Below are 22,230 nucleotides of genomic sequence, written 5' to 3'. Positions count from 1 at the left end.
TATGGGATCCAATTGTCAGGTAAATCCGATGCAAAATCTATAGAATATCTGGATCTTCTATTAATTAATACGGATAATCAAATATACACTAAGACTTACTTTAAAACAGTTTATTGCATTAGGATAGTCTACATCATAGTAAATGGAAGCAAAACATCCCTTTTGGACAGTTTCGTCGGATCAGACGAAACTGTTCAAATGATGCCGATTACAGGATCCAAAGTACTATTCTAACCAATAGATTTAGAGAAAAGAAATATCCATCTCAAATCATACAGGCAGCCGAGATGAGGGCAGGGGCTCTCTCCCAATCTGACTGTCTAGTCCCTAAACAAAAACCGGAAAATAACAATTATCATTGTAATTTCATAACCACCTTCAGTTCAATGCATAACAATATCCGAAATATACTAAACAAGCATTGGCATGTGGTACGGAATGACCCCTTCCTGGGAGGAATTCTGCCCGTACAACCGGGAATCACTTACAGGAGGGCTAGGTCATTAAAAAACTTACTAGCTCTCAGTCGCTTAAAATCCACTAATGATAAAACTACCATAGCTACTAATACTCATATGGGGAGTTTTTCATGTAAAAGCGCACGCTGTAAATGTTGCCTCACAATTCAACATGGACTTACATATATCCATAGCTTCATCACGGGAGACACCTTCGAAATTCAACATCACCTTGATTGCTCATCATCTTGGGTCATCTACATGCTGGAGTGCCCGTGTGGCCTCCAATACGTGGGTCGTACAACCAGACCTCTCAGACAGCGTATTAGCCAACATAGGTGCAATGTAAATAATGGCTTTATGAAACACAGCGTATCCCGCCATGCTGCACAATATCATCATAAAGATTTTTCGGGGTTCAGAGTTACACCAATCGATACGGTTCCTTCCTCAACACCAGATAGACTCCATAGTCTCAATAGGAAAGAAATGTTCTGGATGTTTAGGCTAAACACACTTCAACCAGCAGGCCTCAATATAGCGTCAGAAGACATCACTAAAAACTGAAACCATCATTGAATAACAATATATTTTTCTTTCCATTATTTTTCTTTCCATCATTCTACAGTCATTTTAGTATTTACAGTATCTCACTTCACTCCATTCCAATATACATTCCTTGATCCATAATATTGATCACATTCATTCCCATACTTCCATGACAGTAGCTACATAGAGTTCCCCCTCCCCCCTTCCCCTTTCTTCCCCCCCTCTCCCTTCCTCCCCTCTATTTCCTCCAATACTAGTTTTTTCATTTCATTATATTTACCTAATCAACCCCTCCAATAGTTTCATTATGATCATCAATGTATGATTTCTTATGGTCATCAATACATGATCCCCCTAGTAGCAAGTCAATGGGGAATATTTATTTTGGTCATCGGTATAGCGCTCCTATCGGTACATCAGAGTGATGAACCTAGCATATCAGCCGGCGGGCTGTCCATCAGTCGACACACGTGCATATAGATCCATTTGGTTTTGCTCTGTTGCGCATGCGCGCCCCTTTCCGAGGCGGCGCATGCGCGTGCACTCCATTCCCCTATGGGGCCAGCATGCACGTGAGCGTATGTGTGCCGAGACGCACATGCGCTCATGGACCATTTCATTTGTCACTCCACTGCGCATCCTTTACTTGGGCGGCGCATGCGCACTTATTCTGTTTTCCCCTGGGGCTGCTACGTGAGTGCGCGTGTGTACGTCGAGACCGGCGCAGTACAGTGCCCATACACTATGACACACACGGGGAATAGTTTAAATGAGCTGAGCATCAGTCGGGCGAACATGCATCCAGCCCGGCTGACTCAGGTAAGACACTATATTATCTATGAAGGTTCCAGCTACGGATGGCCTTTGTATAATTGCCTAATATATGTATCTGGCTTGCAATAGCTCTCCGAGTGAGAGAATATTTTTACACTAGTCATTTGCCTTTGAGTAACCCTCGGGGAGACAGGTGTTTGAGACAGCAGGGACTTACTGCAACATGCTAAAGAGACACTAGACAAGTGTTTCCAATAATGTTTGTATTATGATCAACATTTACTGTTTTATTTCCTGTTGAAATTGGGTTGTTGTACTTATCTGCGTACATATTTACCTGAAAGAGACCAGCATCATCACTCTTTGAGATGTATATCACTCTCCTGTAAATTGTAATAACTTAAGAGACTTGTTTATCATTACATTTATTTATTGTTGCAAGTGATATTTACAATGGGTTTTTCGTGTGCCTGTTGGGCTTGGTGCGTTTTTGTACTATTTGTACATTTTATATTTACATTTTATCAATCTTTGTATGTATATTTCTTTTAGCAAAATCTGCACTTGAGAAAGGACCCGTGGTGGTCCGAAACGCGTTGTGCTTTTTATTTTTCAATAAATCCATTTTTTACCATTTCATCCATTTTCTTGGCTGTTATACAAGACCTACCAGTGAGCGCAGACCCCTGCCTTTCAATATTTCAATTGTTCGTATAGTGAAGAGTTATAACATTTTCCAATATACTTTCTGTATCAATTCTCAGTTTTCTAGATCTCTGCTTGCTGTCATTCATTCTGCTTACTGCCAGGGGATAAAAATCAGTCTGTAGTCATGTGATGATGTACTGTATATCACATGACTACGGACTTATTTTTATCCCCTGGCAGTAAGCAGAATGAATGACAGCAAGCAGAGATCTAGAAAACTGAGAATTGATACAGAAAGTAAACATTATACAAATATTAATGTGTATCTCAATATTGGTCTCAAACTGGCCAACTCCTTCAAGGCTTTTGCTGTTTTTCGGCAGTAACACGCTTTGTGTTTTCAACATGTACATAAAATTTTCTTCTGTGGCACGTCTTCCCCTGCTGTGCATCCCCCATAGCTGTACAGGTCTGCAGCCTGTTTCTCCTGTCTTGCAGCCCTCAGTAGTTCTCTGCACAGAAGGGAGAGTGCTGCAGATACATTGCTGCCAGTTCGAGCAGAAGTCTCTAGGTATGGAGCTCTTAAGGAATCTGCCAAACTCTGTGCCTCCTCCCGGGGTACACTTCTTTGCCCACGCATATCACTTTTAGTTCCAAGTAGTAAGAAAAGAAGAGGATAAGGCTGAGCTCGCTCTGTTACCTCCTGGTACCAGTTTTGGACACTTTCAAAAGTTTTATGTGCAGTGAGGTCAAACAGAAGGATAACACAAGCAGCATTTCTGTAGTAAGAGCGAGTCACGGCCCTAAGAAGAAGAAAGGGAAGGGTTAAACACAGACATTCTAGGACTTGTTCATAAACTATAATGGAGACTACATGTGTGAACATACAAAATACATTTACCAATTCCAGATATCTGTAAGTATTCCCTATTACAACACTCAATATATGTAACTAATCTGACATTGTTACACTTAACCGTCCGTCTCGCCCATGGATTATTATAATTTGGTGTTCTCAGGCTTTATTAAAGGGGTTGTTTAGTTTCAGCAAATATTATTTCTATGTTAAGTTATACAATTTTCTAATACACTTTCTGCATCGACTCCACTGGAAATAAACAATGAATAAGAGCAAGCAGAGATGTAGAAAAACATGGGGAACTGATACAGAAAATATATTGGAAAATTATAGAACTATACCACATAACAATACCATTTATTTGCTAAATATGGACAACCCTGTTTAACAGCAGGGCCCCATCCCACCAATTTGAGCACCCCCATTTGGGTGCAGTTTTTGGCGGCCACAGTCAGTTGTGTTGCCAATAATTCTGCATCTTCTACAGCAGGGATCAGCAACCTTTGGCTCTCCAGCTGCTATGAAACTACAACTCCCAACATTCTCCATTCACTTCCATGGGAGTTCCAAGAACATGGGAGCAAGTATGCATGCTGGGAGTTGTAGTCTTACAACAAGTGGCGTGCCGAAGGTTGCCTACCCCTGTTCTACACTTTTGTGATGCTTTTATATCCTGAGCCATGTAAGTAATGTAGACTGAGTGTATATGTTTAACCTTTTAGATTTTGTTTTTGAAGTCAGAACCAGGACTGGATTAAACAAAAGAAGTGCCATGTCTCCATATGTTCCTCTCCTGTTATGATCCATGGCTGGTTTTGGCTTCAAACATTGCATGAAAAAAAATAAATAAATATAGAAATACAATCGGAGGTCATGTTCACATTGTGCTTTTTTAATTAAGCACTGCATTCCTTCTTTAAATGGCAGTAATGCCTAGCACATATTGCTCTCATTTCACCTGTTAGCTAATGATTTACAGGCAAAGTAAAATGTGCTCCCATTACTGCAACTAAATAAACAACACCGAGGTCTCTTCTTTCTGCCTCTTTCAATTTGATCCCCACACGGTGTAAATGCTGCAGCTTTTTACAGTCTCTGCAAAATGGATGGGATTCTAGCAAATCCATCTACACGTTACAGAAAAATACCCACAGTGGAAATGCTGCCAGTTGCAAAACTGTTGCGTTTTTGGAAATCACAGCATGTCAGTTATATCTATGGGAATGCTGACTGTTTCTGTATAGATGTAATTCAAGCAGAAAGTCCGCAGAGGTAAACTGCAGTCTTTCTGTAACAAGTGCTGTGAGAAAGACCACAATGCGTTTCCACCACAGTTTTTCTCGCAGCTTTTTTTTTTAGCTGCGGCTCCCTGGTAAAGATTTAGCATCAGGGCCCAGGAATTAGAGGTTACATCTCTGCTGAGAAGACTGATACATAGTTTTGCCAAAAATGTTTCAATAGAACTTTAATAATTTAGGTTGTATTTTTGTAAATGTTAAAAACAGCCATGTTGCTGCCATTTTGAAAACAATGGGGTCTATAGGGCTATTCACATGTCATGTGTGAACGGTCTATCAAAAAAATAGGACAATGTCCTATTTTCTCACTTTTACATGGCTCCATTCGTAGGCTCAAGTGTATGAGGGATCTGTGAGAATGGGTGCCCCATAGAGGTAAATTGGCTGTGAAAAAGACAGTTTGGGTCATTTTTTCTGGCTATTTCAAACACAGTCATCTGAATAAAGTCTCTGTTCATTCTGCGCTTAGGAGTCTGAGTCCAGTGGGCGGTCCTAAGCCGAGATGGGCAGTCTTCCCTGGATGACTGTGGATAGAGACAATGTCAATAACTGAGCAGAACCACCAACATTACTACTAAGATCAGAATTGTAAGCAAGTTATACTGAAACTCTTCTAATAAATCTATGTATCAATTTGCTTAACTCCTTACATCTGGGTGATCATACTGGTACAGAAGTGGGGTCCGTGCTATCGCCTTGGAAACAAGGTGAGCAGTTATTGGGAACACTGATAGCAGCGGCATCCAGTGGCGGATCCAGGCTTTGCAGGGCCCTGGGCAATTGACTTTGGCGGGGCCGTACTTACCAGGGGAACGAGGGTGTCTGGGGGTCCCCCCTCCCAGGATTTTTTTTGAAAAAATTAGCCACTGACACACTCCTCCCTCGTCTACATACAGTACCGCAGCTAGAGCTGCATTACAGAACAGTGTACGCACAGAAGAATCTGTACGTTTTACTATTGATTTTAGCAAAGCATTGAAAACCCATGGCCGTTTAAATGTGCATAAGATTGTCTGTAAAAGTATACTTTATTTCCAGAAATTTTTTTTTTTTTTTATTATAAGTGGCTGTGGATAATCTGGAGATATACGAGGTCTGGATAAACCAGGTTCTAAATAATATACTGTATTAGAGTCTTCCTGTTACAAACCTACTAAACTTAAGATTCAATACAATTTATGAACATTGATATAGCTATAATAGTAATTCTAGGCAATATCCTTGGTTTCTTACTGACTGTTTTCTATTTATGACCGATTTCTTTATTTCTAGCACAGTAGCACATAGCCCTACCTATCTGTCAATCGTTTACTTGAGTTGGGTAAGGGCCCCGCGCTTATGAATCAGCTTTCTTTAGACCTCTGCGGCTCGAATTGAATATAGAATTATAAAAAATATTCCATTCTATATACAATTCCAGCCACTTTAGGCCCAGGAGGGCTTTACAAAAAAAATAACAACAATAAATACCGGATTGTGGTTTTATTTAAGTATTTCACATTGATTCACTCTTTGCTTGCTTATGGGGCTGGTTAAGGGGTCGCACGTCTAACCCACCTGCGTTTTTTGTTTAGGTCCAGACCGCAGGGCCACACTGGCTTGCCAGGCCCATTTTTTGTGGGCTTCTTTAAGTATTTCACACTGACGCAATAATTTCGGAGTGATAGATTTCAATATAACAGATTTCTATGTCTCTTTTACTCTTTGCTTGCTTATGCGCTGGTTGAGTTTAAGGGCCTCGCGCTTCTAACTGACCGACCCGACCTGCGTTTTGTTAGGTCCGGGCCGTGGCGCGGGGCCCCGGGCGGTTGCCTGGCCCTGGATCTGCCCCTGGCGGCATCTACAGAGTTTTCAGAAGGGGGAGGGGCACTCCTGTTTCTCCATCAACATTCTTACATTGCAGGGTTGTCATGGCTTTTTGAGCAAAGGCCTCCAGGTTTGCCCTAAGTAGAATGCCTAACAGTGTACCAAAGTATTATTATGGCCTATCAATGTAAACGGAGTATACCAAAGAATATGAGCAATTAAACTATTGAACTGTGAAGTCTCATAATGGACCTTAAAAAATAACCATATATCCATTTGTCATGACTTTAGCACTGCCCACGTGACCACTGACTCCCAATCACAGACCTCAGCAGTGACGCCGGGGCCTGTGATGTCACAGAAGAGGCTGAGAGAGGTCCGAAGACAGCCAAAGCCGCTGGGGAACTGTGGGTGGGCCGGGGAGAAGTGAGGTGAGGAGGGGATCAGTGGAAATTATTTACTCTCCACCTTCCCTCGGCCTCTTCTTATTATATATTGAGGTCTCAGAGTCCCCAGAGAATAATAAAAATTTGTAAGTGGCAAATTGCAAAAATTTTGAGCCTGAGACTTCTTGAACCAGCCCCCTCATACATAGTTTTCAGTGTTGTAAAGTTGTCTGACAAGTCTGAACATTTTTGGCATCTCTATAATAGTTCTGATGCAGAATAAAAATGATATTTACACCATGCAGTGAATGTCACAAAATGACCAATAAAACTCATTTCCATTGAGCAATAATCAATCATTTTAGAACATGCACAACAATGTGGTGGAATAATTAACACTTCGGTGCTAATTCCTCTGCATATTTTTCTATAGTACAGATGGGGATAATAATCCATGTCTTGTAGAAATAAACTAAGATTTATAGGCTTAGCATGATATAGACATGTTTTATTATTCCATTGTCCAATGCATTAAATTCACCTCACCGGTAACGCTCCTGGCCCGCTGTATCCCAGAACTGCAGCCTGACTTTAACTCCTGCCTCAGGCTCTTCTATTCGGGAGCAGAAATCTACCCCCACGGTGGGCCCAGTGGCTTCTGTAAACTGTTCCTCTGTGTATCTCCTCAGGAGAGAAGTCTTCCCCACACCAGAGTCTCCCAGTAACAGCACCCGAAACTGAAAGTCCCAAGAACATGCCATCCTAGCCTGGAATAGTCCTGATTTTCACGAAACAGTGCGGTCCAGTTCCTTCATGTTGTATGCTTCTACTCTTCTTTCTCCCCCTCCCCCGTTTTCATGCTTTCTGTACTTGCTCACTCAGTTTCAAGTTTCCACTTGCTTATAACATTCCTTTGTCTGATGTAGTGAAGTATAACAGGGTGCCAGGTATAGTACGTTCTCTCCCTCTCCTTTATGGATTATAGACACAGATTTGTGGTAGAGTCTATAGTTAACAGGTTGGTTAAGTGAAATGATATTCCTATGGACAAATATCCATCCATTTTAGAATATTCTAGATATATGGAGACTTAGAAGCCATTGACAATTACAGTTTTTTCTTGTCTGTAACTGATCAGACTAATCTGCTGAGGAAATTTCTTGCCATTGTAAGCCTAGATGGACACAAAAATGTGCATGGGAGAAAATGGCATGGAGGACACAAATGGACGGCTGTCCATTCCCTCCACAGACCCATGGTTATCAGTGAGCGGGCCCAGACTGCAACATGGACATAAGGTATAGGACTTGTCCTGAGTTTTGTCTCCAAGTTCACAGTCCCCCATATGGACCCATGATAATACAAAGTTATGTGTATGTGTGTATGGGGTCATAGAAAAGAATGGCTCCATGTGCTATCTGTTAAAAACACTGGAAGAACATGTCATGTACATGTAAACTAAGGCTTGGTTCACACCATCGTTAATTTCACTGTTTTGCTTTATTTTAGAAGGAAAAAAATGAAATTAACGGCAAAGCCAAGTCTTTCATATCGCAAACATCAATAGCAGACTGACTAAAGCTGGCCACATACATTAGATTTTACATCACTATTTTGGAGCTGTCTGATCAATGATCGGATCGGTGTACACCATCAACATTAATAACTAACTTGCACGATCATGGGGGCAGTTAAGTCAGGTATTTAATTATGGTGGCTACTCGGGAGCTGAACGGCTACCACTGACGTCAGGTCTTTGCTGTATTATATAGCAAAAACCCAGTGCTAATGCCCACAATCAGTGCCTGCATTGATTGCAGGCATTATGGCTCCCGATGCCTCCTTCAAAGCTGTTTGAGGCAGCATTTTACTGTAGGGCACCACCATTTTGAGGACGATTGCCAGTGCCTGGAACGAGATACAGGGCCAGTGATCTATTGTCATGACAGCAGTGTCATAACCGAAGTATTGTGGGTCCTGGTGAAACTTTAGTCTGGGGCTCCCTAAGACCCTAATCCCTCCTTAGAGCGAATTCTTGATAGTGGCGGTTACGTGTGCAGCAGAGTTATCACAGATACTTCAAAGGGATACAGCTGTAGTACCCACAACTGCAGTTAACAATAATACAGTGAGACTGGTAGGTGAACAATACTGGGACAATACAATATGCTCAACAGTGGCCCCCACACAGTATCATATGCTCCACAGTGGCCCCCACACAGTATTATATGCTCCACAGTGACCGCCACAGTATTTTATGCTCCACAGTGGCCCACACACAGTATCATATGCTCCACAGTAGCCCCCAAACAGTATTATATGCTCCACAGTGGCCCCCACAAAGTATAATATGTTCCACAGTGGCCCTCACACAGTATTATATTCTCCCAAGAGCTGATATTATTATACTCAGGGGTCTCTTCTCCACTTTATACTCACCTTACCTCACCTGGTCATCCTCGCTCCGTCTGGCAGTCTGCTGCATCTTCCTTGGTCCTCTTCTGCCTGATGACTGAAGTCACGTGCCCCAGACGTCACTGCTGGAGCCCGTGATTTTATTTTTTTTTTTCTTAATTTTAAGTCACCTCACCTGTGCTGGCATCAATTGGAAAGGGCTGAAGATCGTTATGCACCTGGCTTCCAGGCCAGTTGTCTGGCATATACACTCACCGGCCACTTTATTAGGTACACCTGTCCAACTGCTCGTTAACACTTAATTTCTAATCAGCCAATCACATGGCGGCAACTCAGTGCATTTAGGCATGTAGACATGGTCAAGACAATCTCCTGCAGTTCAAACCGAGCATCAGTATGGGGAAGAAAGGTGATTTGAGTGCCTTTGAACGTGGCATGGTTGTTGGTGCCAGAAGGGCTGGTCTGAGTATTTCAGAAACTGCTGATCTACTGGGATTTTCACGCACAACCATCTCTAGGGTTTACAGAGAATGGTCCGAAAAAGAAAAAACATCCAGTGAGCGGCAGTTCTGTGGGCGGAAATGCGTTGTTGATGCCAGAGGTCAGAGGAGAATGGCCAGACTGGTTCGAGCTGATAGAAAGGCAACAGTGACTCAAATAGCCACCCGTTACAACCAAGGTAGCCAGAAGAGCATCTCTGAACGCACAGTACGTTGAACTTTAAGGCAGATGGGCTACAGCAGCAGAAGACCACACCGGGTGCCACTCCTTTCAGCTAAGAACAGGAAACTGAGGCTACAATTTGCACAAGCTCATCGAAATTGGACAATTGAAGATTGGAAAAACGTTGCCTGGTCTGATGAGTCTCGATTTCTACTGCGACATTCGGATGGTAGGGTCAGAATTTGGCGTCAACAAAATGAAAGCATGGATCCATCCTGCCTTGTATCAACGGTTCAGGCTGGTGGTGGTGGTGTCATGGTGTGGGGAATATTTTCTTGGCCATGTCATAAAGCTGGAATCATCTCAGACTGGTTTCTTGAACATGACAATGAGTTCACTGTACTCCAATGGCCTCCACAGTCACCAGATCTCAATCCAATAGAGCATCTTTGGGATGTGGTGGAACGGGAGATTCACATCATAGATGTGCAGCCGACAAATCTGCGGCAACTGTGTGATGCCATCATGTCAATATGGACCAAAATCTCTGAGGAATGCTTCCAGCACCTTGTTGAATCTATGCCACGAAGAATTGAGGCAGTTCTGAAGGCAGAAGGGGGTCCAACCCGTTACTAGCATGGTGTACCTAATAAAGTGGCCGGTGAGTGTACTTCTCTAGGCAACCAGTAATAGAAGTGTTGGTATTTTGCAATGCATTGCATTAGTGATAGGATTCCCTGGGGTTCAAGACCCCTAGAAGGTCTAATGAATACAGTATACCCTCCTTTAAAGTAAAAGTAAACCAAAATGAGTGTGAAACACAGACATTAGATATCCTTGTGTCCAGTCTACGTTTTTCCATCTCTGATAAATAAAAATTTTAATAAAAAGTTAACTACATATATACCTATACTGTCTTCTAGTGTCGTGAAATTAACTGCATGTGTACCCATACTGTTTCCTAATGCAGTAACAATAAAAGTGTGTAAAAATGAAAAAAACAAACAGCAAATAGTGGTGGCTGCTGCTGTTAGTGGTGATGGAGCTGGAGGTGCAGGGAGACTGTGTTACATCTGTGCCTGGTACAAGCAGGTATCAGGGTTTGCAGCATATTCTTGTAGGCCACAATAGCACTGTTAGAATAGAGAAGCCAGACAAAGTGGCATTGGTAGATTATGTCGGAAACAATGCTTCAAGTTCCATCAGATTGTCTGTCACCCGCTCTACTTCTACTGAAAGAGCCCTCCAAGTCACCTCAGCCACAAGTAATGGAGCAGTCACTAATGCTCTAAGATGACTCTCGTAGCTGGGATTCTGTGAGCCATCCACCTGCCCCAGTTTCAGAGATAGAGTTCCCAGATGCCCAACAACTTGTGTTGAGGATGCGGATGTGACAGCGGACCATCGCAGGACATCTACCATGAGAATAAAACCCAAGTGCCAACTGCTGTAGCTTTCTGCAGTGTGGAGACAAGGAGTGCGGCAGTGAGGGGTCGGTGGAGGACTATCTGAGGGGTGACGACGAGGTCCTAGAACCAACATAGATTGAAGGCAATGACAGTTCGGAGAAAGAGGTTGTGGCCACATAGCCCCAGATAGCCAGCAGAAGATGGAGAAGGGTACACGCAGTGGTCAGAAAATAGCCATGATGTCACCTGCTACTGCCTACCACGCTCAAGGACTGCGCACACAAAAGCCGGCTCAGAGGATCTCCCCAGCGTGGCATTTTTTTAAGCAGTGTCCAGAAGACAAAACACGAGCCGCAGTCCATGAGACACCCTCTGCTGCTTCACATATCTCAGCCTCTACCACCGCCTCCCGAGCGTCAAGCCCACCTGTCTCCCCGCAAAAAGAGGATTGTGACACCAGCACCACCATCAACAATCCTGTCCACGCCATCCCAGGGAAGGGTTCAGCTTTCTATCCACCTCTCCCGTTCGGCCACAGGAAAATGGCTGATGGACATGCGCAGTTGGCGCTTTTGGACAAAGACGCGATGGGAGTGTGAGAGAAGAGGCAGTCCGGAGAAGACAGAGACGTCACTGAAAAGTTTTCAAGCAGCACTGGGGATGCCCCCGCTGCTGTGAGAAAATTCATTTACATAAGGAAGAAAGACAATATTTTTCAGGAACCGTGGCGCAGATCAGAGTAATAAAGGTAAGAGAAGAATAGCCTTAAGGCTATTCCTATGTGTATTTAGTTTAAAAAGGGTATTCTAAAAATAGAATCCATTAAGCCTGGCAAGGTGGTGTGTGACAATAGGCGTAATTATTACCAGCCTTAGGCTGAGCCAGGTTGATGCCCATCCCTTGCCTGGTGCATGTGCTCAACTTGGTGGTGCAAAGCTTCCTGGTCAATTATCCAGACACACTGTTGCTGCTGCATAAAGCGCATGCCGTGTGCACACTTTTGGCGTTCACACCCTGCTGCTGCTCGCCTGTCTGCTCTGCAGAGGAACTTTGGCCTTACCAGCCACTGCCTCATATGTGATATGCCAACCAGGTTATATTTCACTTTACATATGCTGCAAAGGGTGTGTGAGCAACAGCAGGCAATAGTTGAGTTGCAACTACAGAGCTGACCAGCGGCACTTCACCACAAAATGAGTGGGCTTCCATGAGGGACATTTGTGCTATAATACAGTGCTACTAAAATACGCCACCAATATGATCAGTGCTAGTGACACCATCAGCTAGCATACCCATGCTTTACCTGCTAAAAAAAACAAACCACAACACTAGGGATAATCCTAAATAGAAATGAGCGAACTTTTGAAAAATTTGATTCTGCCATTTTGCCTGATTTCGGAAAATTTGATTGTATCCAAATTAATTTGTGGGGAATAGCGTTAAAAAACAGCTAGAGAGAGCCTGTGTAGGACACTGTGCCTTGCAGTAACACACATGGGGAGTCTGCTGTGATAGCCAAACAATACAGTGAGTCAGTATAACAGGCTTCACTCTTAGAACCACTGCACTCCTCACTTATCTGGCCAGTTACTGGACCAAAACTGACCAAATAACAAGTGTGAACTCAGCCTAACACAATGATGTTAGTGTCGGTATAAACAACCCATGCAAAGGCTCAAGGTCCTACTGTAACGTGAAAGAGCGCACTCCTTTGACACCTTCATCTGCTGATTCCACATAGATGTCCACAAAAGCTGTTCTAGTAAATGCTTATACAAGTAGAGCCCTCCTGACAGTGGAGACGGCGTCATAGTGACATAGTGTTGAGGTAGCAGCAGCATGAGGAGGCCACAGAGTGGCAAGGTGATATAATGTGGAGGTGGCAGCAGCAGCCTAAGGAGGCAATAGTGTGTCCACTGACAGAGTGGGGAGGCGGCAGCAATGTGCGTAGGCCATACAGTGACCCAATGGCAGATTGTGGAGGAGGCAGTAACGTGAGGAAGACATACAGTGACCCAGTGGCAGAGTGAGGAGGCGGCAGCAACGTGAGTAGGCCACAGAGTGGCAAGGTGATATAATGTGGAAGTAACAACAGCCTTAGGAGGCCATACAGTGACCAGTCCCCAAGCATTAATGTTCCCCAGTTGACTCCAGACAAATGGTAATGTCCTCCAGTGACCCCCAGACAAGTAATATTGGCCCCCAGTAGCCTCCTGACAGCTAACTAAATGTCTCCCAGAGGTCCCATTACAACTAATCATGTCTTCCAGTGGTCCCCTGACAAATAATGTCCTCCAGCAGCCCCTGACAATTGATAATGTCCTCCAGCAGCCCCTGACAATTGATAATGTCCCCAGGTGGCCCCCTAACAATTAATAATGTCTCTCAGTGGCTCTCTGACAATAATAATATCCCCCTGACACTTAATAATGTCGTCCATCAGCCCCTGGACAACTAATTATGATCCCCAGAGGCTCCCTGACAACTAATAATGTCAGGGGGCCACTGGGGGACATTATTAGTTGTCTTAGGGCCACTGAGAGACAACTAAAAGTCTAATATGGATGCTATCTCAATTCCTGAAGTAACTTTCCATGAAAGGGTATTTTCTTTTGAAGGATCTGGAAACCAAAGATCTCTTTTTTGTCTCGCTCCATTCTTTTTTTAAATTAAATTTTTCTTGTTTTCACGGATTGGGAAAACTCTTTGCTTCATAACATTTCTTTTTTTTTTTTTTTTTTTTTTAAATTTAGATTGTGAGCCCAAGTAGGGCTCACAATGTACATTTTTTCCCTATCAGTATGTCTTTGGAGTATGGGATGGAAATCCACGCAAACACGGGGAGAACATACAAACTCCTTGCAGATGGTTTTTTGCCCTTGGTGGGATTCGAACCAAGGATTCCAGCGCTGCAAGGCTGCAGTGCTAACCACTGAGCCACTGTGTGGCCCCCTGCTTCATAACATTTCGTCTTGAATTGAAAGTTGTTCCTTCACGATCTACTTTCCTGTCTGCATGACTCGTGCAGAGACCGCACGGAAAGCACACAGACCCCATTATAGTCTATGGGGTCAGTGTGGTTTCATTGCACACTGCTTGCCAATGCGTTCAGTAGTCCGTTCGGGGGTCCCCATTCGGACTGTCAGTGCCACTGTGGAGATTTGCCTAATAATTTGGAACACCATTGACCAAGAAGTTATACAATAGTCTGTGCACTGGGAATGGAGGTCACACACTATATACAGTAATGGGCAGCATGGAAGGAAACAGATTATATCAATATACAGATAGCCTAAATACATTATAAATTATATATAGCAAGAGATGATCTGTAGGGAAGGCACATCTTATTGGGCATAGCGGGTTACCGGGTGCCCATCAGCAGATGAGCAGTCTATTTTTTTTTTAATGGCAGACAAGCTCCAGCTAAAAGGTTTCCCTATTCTCCTGAATCTTGTGTGCTCGGCAGACTTTTCAACCAAAAGGGGCATCTCTGTATCCCCCTGTGCTGCAGCCTGGAACAAGCTACATAAACATTCCTGGTTTTGCTTTAATGGACAGGATACTGTGCTGGCAGCGCCAGTGCCACACAAACAACAAGCAGTTACTTCCAAGTATTGAAATAGCATGCCAAGTTATAAAAAGAAGACAAACTAAGAAGTCTTCCAGCTTCTCGCATAGTCGTGAAAACGGCTGACACGTATATGTCCGGAAGCCAAGAGACTTTTTGGCCTACATTGGATTTTTTTTTTCTTTTTGTTAAATACACCTTCTATGGTATAGCACAGAAGATTTCTATTCCACACAGAGACATACAGCAAAAGCAAAATAACAGTGTACAGTTTTATAGCATAGACCTCTATGGGTGACACGACATGTAGAATAAAAAAAAGCCTTATACAGAATCTGTGCAATGAAGATCAGGAGTATGCAATGCTATGTTACAGGTTCTAGAATGGCAACGCATTTCACACAATACTACTGTATTTTTCGGACTATAAGACGCACCGGACCATAAGACGCACTAAGGTTTTAGAGGAGGAAAATAGGGGAAAAAAAAATTAAGGAAAAAAAATTGGTGAAATATTTAATAACCTAATAATATAATATTTCACCAATGTAAATAGAACCGGGGGCTTTCGGACACAGGGATACCAAATGTGTATGTGTTTCACAGTAATGTTTTTGTTTTATATGTATTCTAGGGATATGGGGGTGATTTGAACATATCTATCTAATCTATCTATCTATCTTATTTCTACCCATGTAATATCTCTAATATGTCTCTCTGCACCCCATATACTTCCCTCCTCCACGTTACATGATGTAGGATAAGGTTTGCATGTTGCACAGGATGCTGGGACTTGTAGTACTTGGAGCAGCCCCCTCCATTGTTCCCACCCTATGCAGCCTATCTGCTGGGGTTACTCAGGGACAGTATATTGCATCTATCTATCCATCTATCTGTCTGTCTGTCTGTCTGTCTATCTAATCTCATCCATGGATGGAAAGAGACACCCTGCAGTGAAGCTATGCAAGAACAGAAAAAGGGGCGGGCCAGACGGGTGAAGGAGGTGTGGTTTTCTAAGCAAACTTGAAAACACACCTCTTTCACCCGTCTGGCTCGTCCCTCCTTCACTGCCTCTCAGATCTGGCTCCTTGCAATGAAGCCACACAGGCAGGGAAGTAGGGGCGGGCCAGACGGGTGAAGGAGGCGTGGTTTCAAGCTTGCCGAGAAAACCACGCCTCCTCCTCCCGTTTGGCCCGCCCCTCCTTCCCTGTCTGTGTGGCTTCATTGCACGAGCCAGATCTGAGAGGCAGTGAAGGAGGGGCGGGCCAGACGGGAGAAGGAGGCGTGGTTTTCTCGGCAAGCTTGAAACCACGCTTCCTTCACCTGTCTGGCCCGCCCCTACTTCCCTGCCTCTCATATCTCGCTCCTGCAAACACGCGACACAGACAGGGAAGGAGGGGCAGAGCAGGCAGGCACTGTGCTGCTCTCCTTTTCATTCGCACAGACGGGACACAGACGCTGCACACGCTGCATTCGGACTATAAGACGCACACACATTTTCCTCCCATATTGGGAGGAAAAAAAGTGCGTCTTATAGTCCGAAAAATACGGTATATCTATTTTTTACCTTTTAACACTAAAGAATAAAATTAGCTGTAAGTGCCTCAGTCACATTACCTATTACAAATTAGCCAGACAAGTTATATCAGCAGCTCACATACCAGGAATGTTTTCAAAGCAGAAAATCCCTTCATTCAGGGGGTCTTTTGTGGTCCAGACAGTCCTAAGGAAATGCTATCACATACTTAAGAAGGAAAGCCCCTTTCTTTGCCCAAGATGCTATGCTTATTCTTCATATACACTTATATAATTCACTTTAAAAAAAAAACTAAACATTTTTTATTTGACCTTTCCTCTGGCAAACACCACAATACACAGCGAATTTTTGCCTAAAATTTTTTTTTTAATTTTTCATCATTAAAATTCAGATTAAAACAAACTGATATACAGACGTTGATGCTATCCAAGTATACATATATATATATACATACATATACATTCAGAAAAAAATTATTCCAGTTGTCCCTTACAAGTATGGTACATATATATACAAACTGTATCTCTCAGAACATGTATCTAAAGCACATTAATGGTTTATAGTAAGGCGTAGTGTGTTACTTATATCAAACTCCATCTTTAGTATTTCATCCTCCCTAACGGGTCCCTGATCTGAAAAGTTACAGCTTACTATGCTGCCTAAAAAGTACGCTATTAGCATCAGTGTGACGAAAGTGGTTATGATTCCTTGGGCCATTCCTGGGTGCTACAGTGAGTCACTAGAAATACTCGCCCCATGGTCACGTAGAAGTATAAAGACGCACACAACTGCTATACATAGAACCGATATTCTGGCAGATTCTAACCTGGCGGATTAGTTAACCGTGCAATACTCATACTATATTAAATTTAAAATACAAACTAGACTCATCCCTGAGAGATACCTTGTATCCGCTGGAAGACCTGTACACACAGGTATGAAACTGTTCGGTCCATTTGATTCAAAATACAGAAAGTATTTAAGAAAATAAACACAGGGCCAGCCCCAGATTCCTGAACAGCTAGATAAAGGCACTGGGAGGCAACATGACGATTGGAAGAAATATCCTTGGTGTCACAATAAAAAATACTTGAAGCAGTGAGTGAGCCTCTGCTTTACTTACAAGACACAGAGTCCTAACACCATAGTGATAAGTGGCTTCATAAAACTGGAAATCACAAGCTACACAGTATTACTATACAGTACCACCTCAACCAAGTATAAGACTGAGGTAAATGAGAGGGAAGACAGGCTTGTGATTGGCACAACTTCCTTTGCAGGCGAGTGCTTCTTGTCCTTGGATTTCTCTTTATGTGTATAATTAAGGTCGATGAAATCTGTAGGACGATTAAAAGAAAACACAAAAACATTAATAAATAAAATACATAACACTTTGTATGTCTGAAATATCAGAACTCAAATACATCAGAATTCATCATATAAAGGGATATTGCTTTAACTAAAACCACAGGTGACTAATAATAAGATCAGTGCAGGTCAGACACCCGCATGGATTAGCTGCTCTGATACACAGAGCTCTGTTCTGAGTAGTGGCCAGACCAGGTACTACACGTCAGATCCCATTTACCTGCAATGACTCAGCTCAACCACCACAGAGAATAGCCCTGTCGGTTTCCTGCTCCATTCTCTGTGTATCAGCTGCAGACAACAGCTAGTCAATGGAGGTGGTGGGAGGCAGACCCCACAGATATGGTATTCTTGGTCTATCTTTGCTTGGTGCTTGCAGAGTGCTGTTGCCACATTGCATGTTTGGGACTATATGGATAGATTTGTTTTTCTAATACATCCAAAACATGCTCAATCAAATTAAGATTTGGAGATTGTGGAGACCAAGCCAGCAAGTCGTCATTATCCTGACGAAATAGGCCACTTCTATTCGGGAATAACACTCCCATGAAGCATTGTATTTAGGTCTACTGCTTTGATATGGTAGCATAAGTGCTTCTCAATTAATTAGAATATAATTAAAAAGTGATTTTTGTTAGTAATACATTGGAAAAGTGAAACCCTTATATTACATAATGAACTTTTTCAAGTGTTTCTTTCTGTTAATGATTATGGCTTACAGCCAAGGAAAACCCAAAAGTCATTATCTCAGAAAATTAGATTATTATATAAGACCAACTGTAAAATAATTACTTAACACAGAAATGTTGGCCAAATGAAAAGCATGTTCAGTAAATGCCCTCAATACTTGGTGAGGGCTCCTTTGGCATGACTGACTGCATCAATGTGGCTGATGGTATCAGCCAGTGGCACTGCAGGGGTGTTATGGAAGCCCAGGTTGTAGTATAGCAGCCTTTAGCTCGTCTGCATTGTTGGGTCTGGGGTCTCTCTGGTAAGGCTTGTGTTGTTTTGTTTTTTGCTGCAAGGTACAGCACAGAACATGGTTTTCTTTTTTTTTTATATGGAGACCTGTGAAGGATGGCATCTATTTTTTCCATCTGCTGTTCTATTGATGGATGTCAGGTCTTTAAACATGACCGCCACTGAGAAGTTAGCAGCATTAACCCTACAGATGTCTCCTCTTACCAACAGCTCCTATGCTGATGAATATCACCATACTATGGAAGAGTTCTGGGTGTGGTGATCTGTTACTATGACAGACTGGAGCCAACTAACCTCTAAGGAGTTATAAAAAAAAAAAAAGTTTAATTCATTTCCTTAGATTAGAAATAAAAATAGTAAAACACATACATTAGGTATCCCGTGTACGAAAATGGCGGACCTCAACATTTTTATTAGAGATGAGCGAGTACTGTTTGGATCAGCCGATCTGAACAGCACGCACCATAGAAATGAATGGATGCACCTGGTACTTCCGCTTTGACGTTGGCCGGCCGCTTAACCCCCCCGCGTGCCGGCTACGTCCATTCATTTCTATGCGAGCGTGCTGTTCGGATCGGCTGATCCGAACAGTACTCGCTCATCTCTAATTTTTATTTATTTATTTTAATTCCCATAAGCTGAATGGACTCAAAGAATATATGTAACATGTCATTTCAGCTAGACAGTGAGACGTAAAAAAAGAAGCCTGTACGAGTATGCAAAAGCAGTTTCTCTCTAATTCCATCCTATTCTCAGTACGTTGTAAGGAATATTACTGTATATACTTGAGTATAAGACGACCCGAATATAAGCCAAGGACTCTAATTTTACCGCAAAAAACTGGGAAAACTTATTGACTCGAGTATAAGCCGAGGGGGGGAATGCAGCAGCTACTGGAAAATTTAAAAAATTAAAATGGTCGGAGTTTTTGGGTGCAGTAGTTGCTGGATTCTGGGAAAAGGGAGGGGGTGTTTTGGTTGTCTGTCTGCCCCTTAACTGAGCTTGAGAACTGGGGTTGTTTCCCCCACATGGAATTCAGTCTGGCTGAATATAGGGTATCTGCAGTGCTCCTATTAACCCCTTCCCGACGGAACAGGAGCACTGCAGATAACCTATATTCAGTAGATCGGGCACTTTCAGACACAGGGATACCTAATGTGTATGTGTTTCACAGTCATTTTCTACTTTTATATGTATTCTAGGGAAAGGAGTGATTTAGAACAAAACAAAGTTGGTTGGAAGCTGGAAGTTTTCCTGGTGCACATGTTAAACTGACTACAAAAATGTGTAGTGAATGAAGCCTAAAGCCTTGGGTGCCAATGATCCACCACCAGTTCACAAGTTTTTGTTACTTACACAATTTTTGGTAGGTACTAAACACTGCATAGAGGGAACACCCTACAACACAGTATTGTGGAAATGTTCTGGCCCACTTGTCTACCCATATTCCCTGCTTCCAACATAATCATTAGAGTGCAGTGTCCACTGCACTCCCGAACCTCTCTATAAGCAAATGAAGAAGCACATTCTAGCGCATTTTACTTGACCATGTATTACAGTATCAGCCATTCATGTGAATGGTCGCCATGTAAAAATATATGCAGAGGAAACATCTAGGCATAGCTTCCTTCTGAGAAATCAATTGTCTGCTGGTGGGTGCTAGAATGAGCCAACCAAATAAAGCAGGTGATTTTCCACAATTGAGACTATAGTAGGTAAACAGTGATATGCCTTAGAGGGGTAAAACGATAATGTCCGACCAATCTGCTGAATGATGGCAATACATTTTTATGTAATTGCAGTCAGTGGGAGCTGAGCTGTAGTGAAGGCTCTGGGTCGCTATACAAAGGACAGAGCTTTCTGCTTTTGGGACCATAATGTTTACAGAGATGGCAGGGGTCATCCATCACATATTTATTTATCCTGAGCAAAGAGAAACACCTTCCAAAGATTCTGAGAATTCCAGGCATAGAATACACATAGGTACAGACTTTCCTGCAGAAATCCTTGACTGTTATTATCGGACTTACCGTGTGTAGTGTCTGCTTTCCTCATGCACATCCATCTCAGTGCTCTTGAAATCATTTAATTCCTTACGGATTGCTGCCTACAAGACCAAAAGATGTGTCGTGAAAGACCAGAAAAAATGTCCAATGGGACTTTATACAATAGAGGTACTACTGTTAGTATATTAATAAGCTGGCAATAACAACCTAGAGATACATTACAGGAAATTGGCAATGTACTCAACTGATTGTCCACTGGGGGCAGCAGACACTGATAACAACTAAATATGATTGGGCACCATTTTTAAAGCCTGATATTTACAAGTGGATTAACATGACTTTAGCAATGATCAAGGTTCAGAGTAGACTTTTTTTTTAGGATGTTAGGCTTTGACTTTCAACCACAGGACTAGGAAAGGCTGAACTGCTTGATGAGTACCAACCTTTCCATCATCTGACAGGGTCTAAGCTACAGACTATTACTTCAAGCAATTAATAATCACTTGGGAATGTTTTGCAATCATATACAGAAGGAGAAGGTAACTTACCTTGTCAGCAGGGGTGAGCTTCGTCCAGGGTTTGTCAGCTCTTCTGTCATAGTCATGAGCATCTGTCACCTCCACATACTCATTAAATCGAAGAATCTTCCTCTCCAACAGTTCAGCCACTGTAGGTCTTTGGCTAAGCTACAAACAGAAGCAAACCCGTTAAGCTTTTATACCACATGCACCCCGAGGGATCCAGATTTAGGGTACATACACAGAGTATTACTACAAAAGTGGGAGTAAAAAGTGTCATTTCTATATTTTTATACTTAGAAATTATTTTCTAGGCAAATACCTTGCGGGTCAGTCGACGCTTGATTTCTCGTCTCTCTGCCAGCCGGTCAGCTTCATTCTTTACTACAAGTAAAATATGTGCAGGAATGTTACCAAATAATATAAACCTCTGGAATGTGTTTTTCTGCACACATCTACCCATCCCATATCCAGGCTGTTTATGTAAGGACTGACTTTATCCCCCTTTTTAGATTTTCTCATCTCCTTTCTGTATTTTGTAATATGCATGTGTTGGATAATGCCTTCTTTTTCAGGAATCAAAGCAAATAAAAGTAACTACTGTGTAGCTGTCTTGAGCACTATTCTCCTTGTTAATCTATTTTCGTCCTGTCCTGTTTATTTCATGACCACATTTTGTTCAAATTCTGTACGTACTCTGCAGTATGTTCCTCTGCTCCAGCTCCTCTGCCGTTGGTCTCTGGCTCAATCTTCGGTTTAGCTGTGAGCCAATCTGCTCGCGTATTTGGTTCCACTCTTCTCGGCTGCGATGAGGCAACTCTGCATCTTGCTCCTGGGGACCGGACTTTCCACCTAACTTCATGGCCAGAGTATCCTTTCTTTTCACTTTACTGGCCAAGGCACCTAGACAGATAAATGTTACTCAGTATCACACAATGAAATCCTGTTTTGGCTAAAAGAAATCAGGAAGGAAAAAAAAAGGAG

The 22,230-nt window shown here is 42.6% G+C and overlaps 2 protein-coding genes across 5 annotated transcripts in view; both read right to left on the bottom strand.

Moving 5' to 3' along the window:
- Positions 1 to 2,829: 2,829 nt before the first annotated feature.
- Positions 2,830 to 7,614, bottom strand: LOC142193729 (ras-related protein Rab-39B-like). Its single transcript, XM_075262725.1, has 2 exons — positions 7,325 to 7,614; positions 2,830 to 3,232 (listed from the first exon to the last, which is right to left on the bottom strand). Exons 1-2 carry the CDS (start codon positions 7,537 to 7,539, stop codon positions 2,830 to 2,832), a joined length of 618 nt encoding a protein of 205 aa, XP_075118826.1. The 5' UTR covers positions 7,540 to 7,614.
- A 9,175-nt stretch (positions 7,615 to 16,789) lies between these two features.
- PHACTR4 (phosphatase and actin regulator 4) overlaps positions 16,790 to 22,230 on the bottom strand; it is a 55,921-nt gene continuing 50,480 nt past the window's right edge. For all 4 annotated transcript variants that reach the window (XM_075264432.1, XM_075264433.1, XM_075264431.1 and 1 more), the window contains 5 exons: positions 21,943 to 22,149; positions 21,569 to 21,630; positions 21,277 to 21,414; positions 20,753 to 20,829; positions 16,790 to 17,710 (listed from right to left, as the gene is read on the bottom strand). In XM_075264432.1, coding sequence (XP_075120533.1) covers positions 17,695 to 17,710; positions 20,753 to 20,829; positions 21,277 to 21,414; positions 21,569 to 21,630; positions 21,943 to 22,149 — 500 coding nt within the window. In that variant the 3' untranslated portion in view covers positions 16,790 to 17,694. The remainder of the gene's footprint in view (positions 17,711 to 20,752; positions 20,830 to 21,276; positions 21,415 to 21,568; positions 21,631 to 21,942; positions 22,150 to 22,230) is intronic.

Source organism: Leptodactylus fuscus, chromosome 2 (assembly GCF_031893055.1).
Source record: "Leptodactylus fuscus isolate aLepFus1 chromosome 2, aLepFus1.hap2, whole genome shotgun sequence".
Classification (NCBI taxonomy): Eukaryota; Metazoa; Chordata; class Amphibia; order Anura; family Leptodactylidae; genus Leptodactylus; species Leptodactylus fuscus.
This window is presented reverse-complemented; position numbering and strand designations above follow the sequence as displayed.

Excerpts from the sequence above, each read along its gene's own strand:
- LOC142193729 (XM_075262725.1), bottom strand. The coding sequence starts at position 7,539 with ATGGCATGTTCTTGGGACTTTCAGTTTCGGGTGCTGTTACTGGGAGAC. Across the intron at positions 3,233-7,324 it reads GCGGGCCAGGAGCGTTACCG|GGCCGTGACTCGCTCTTACT; the intron begins GTGAGGTGAATT and ends TCTTCTTCTTAG.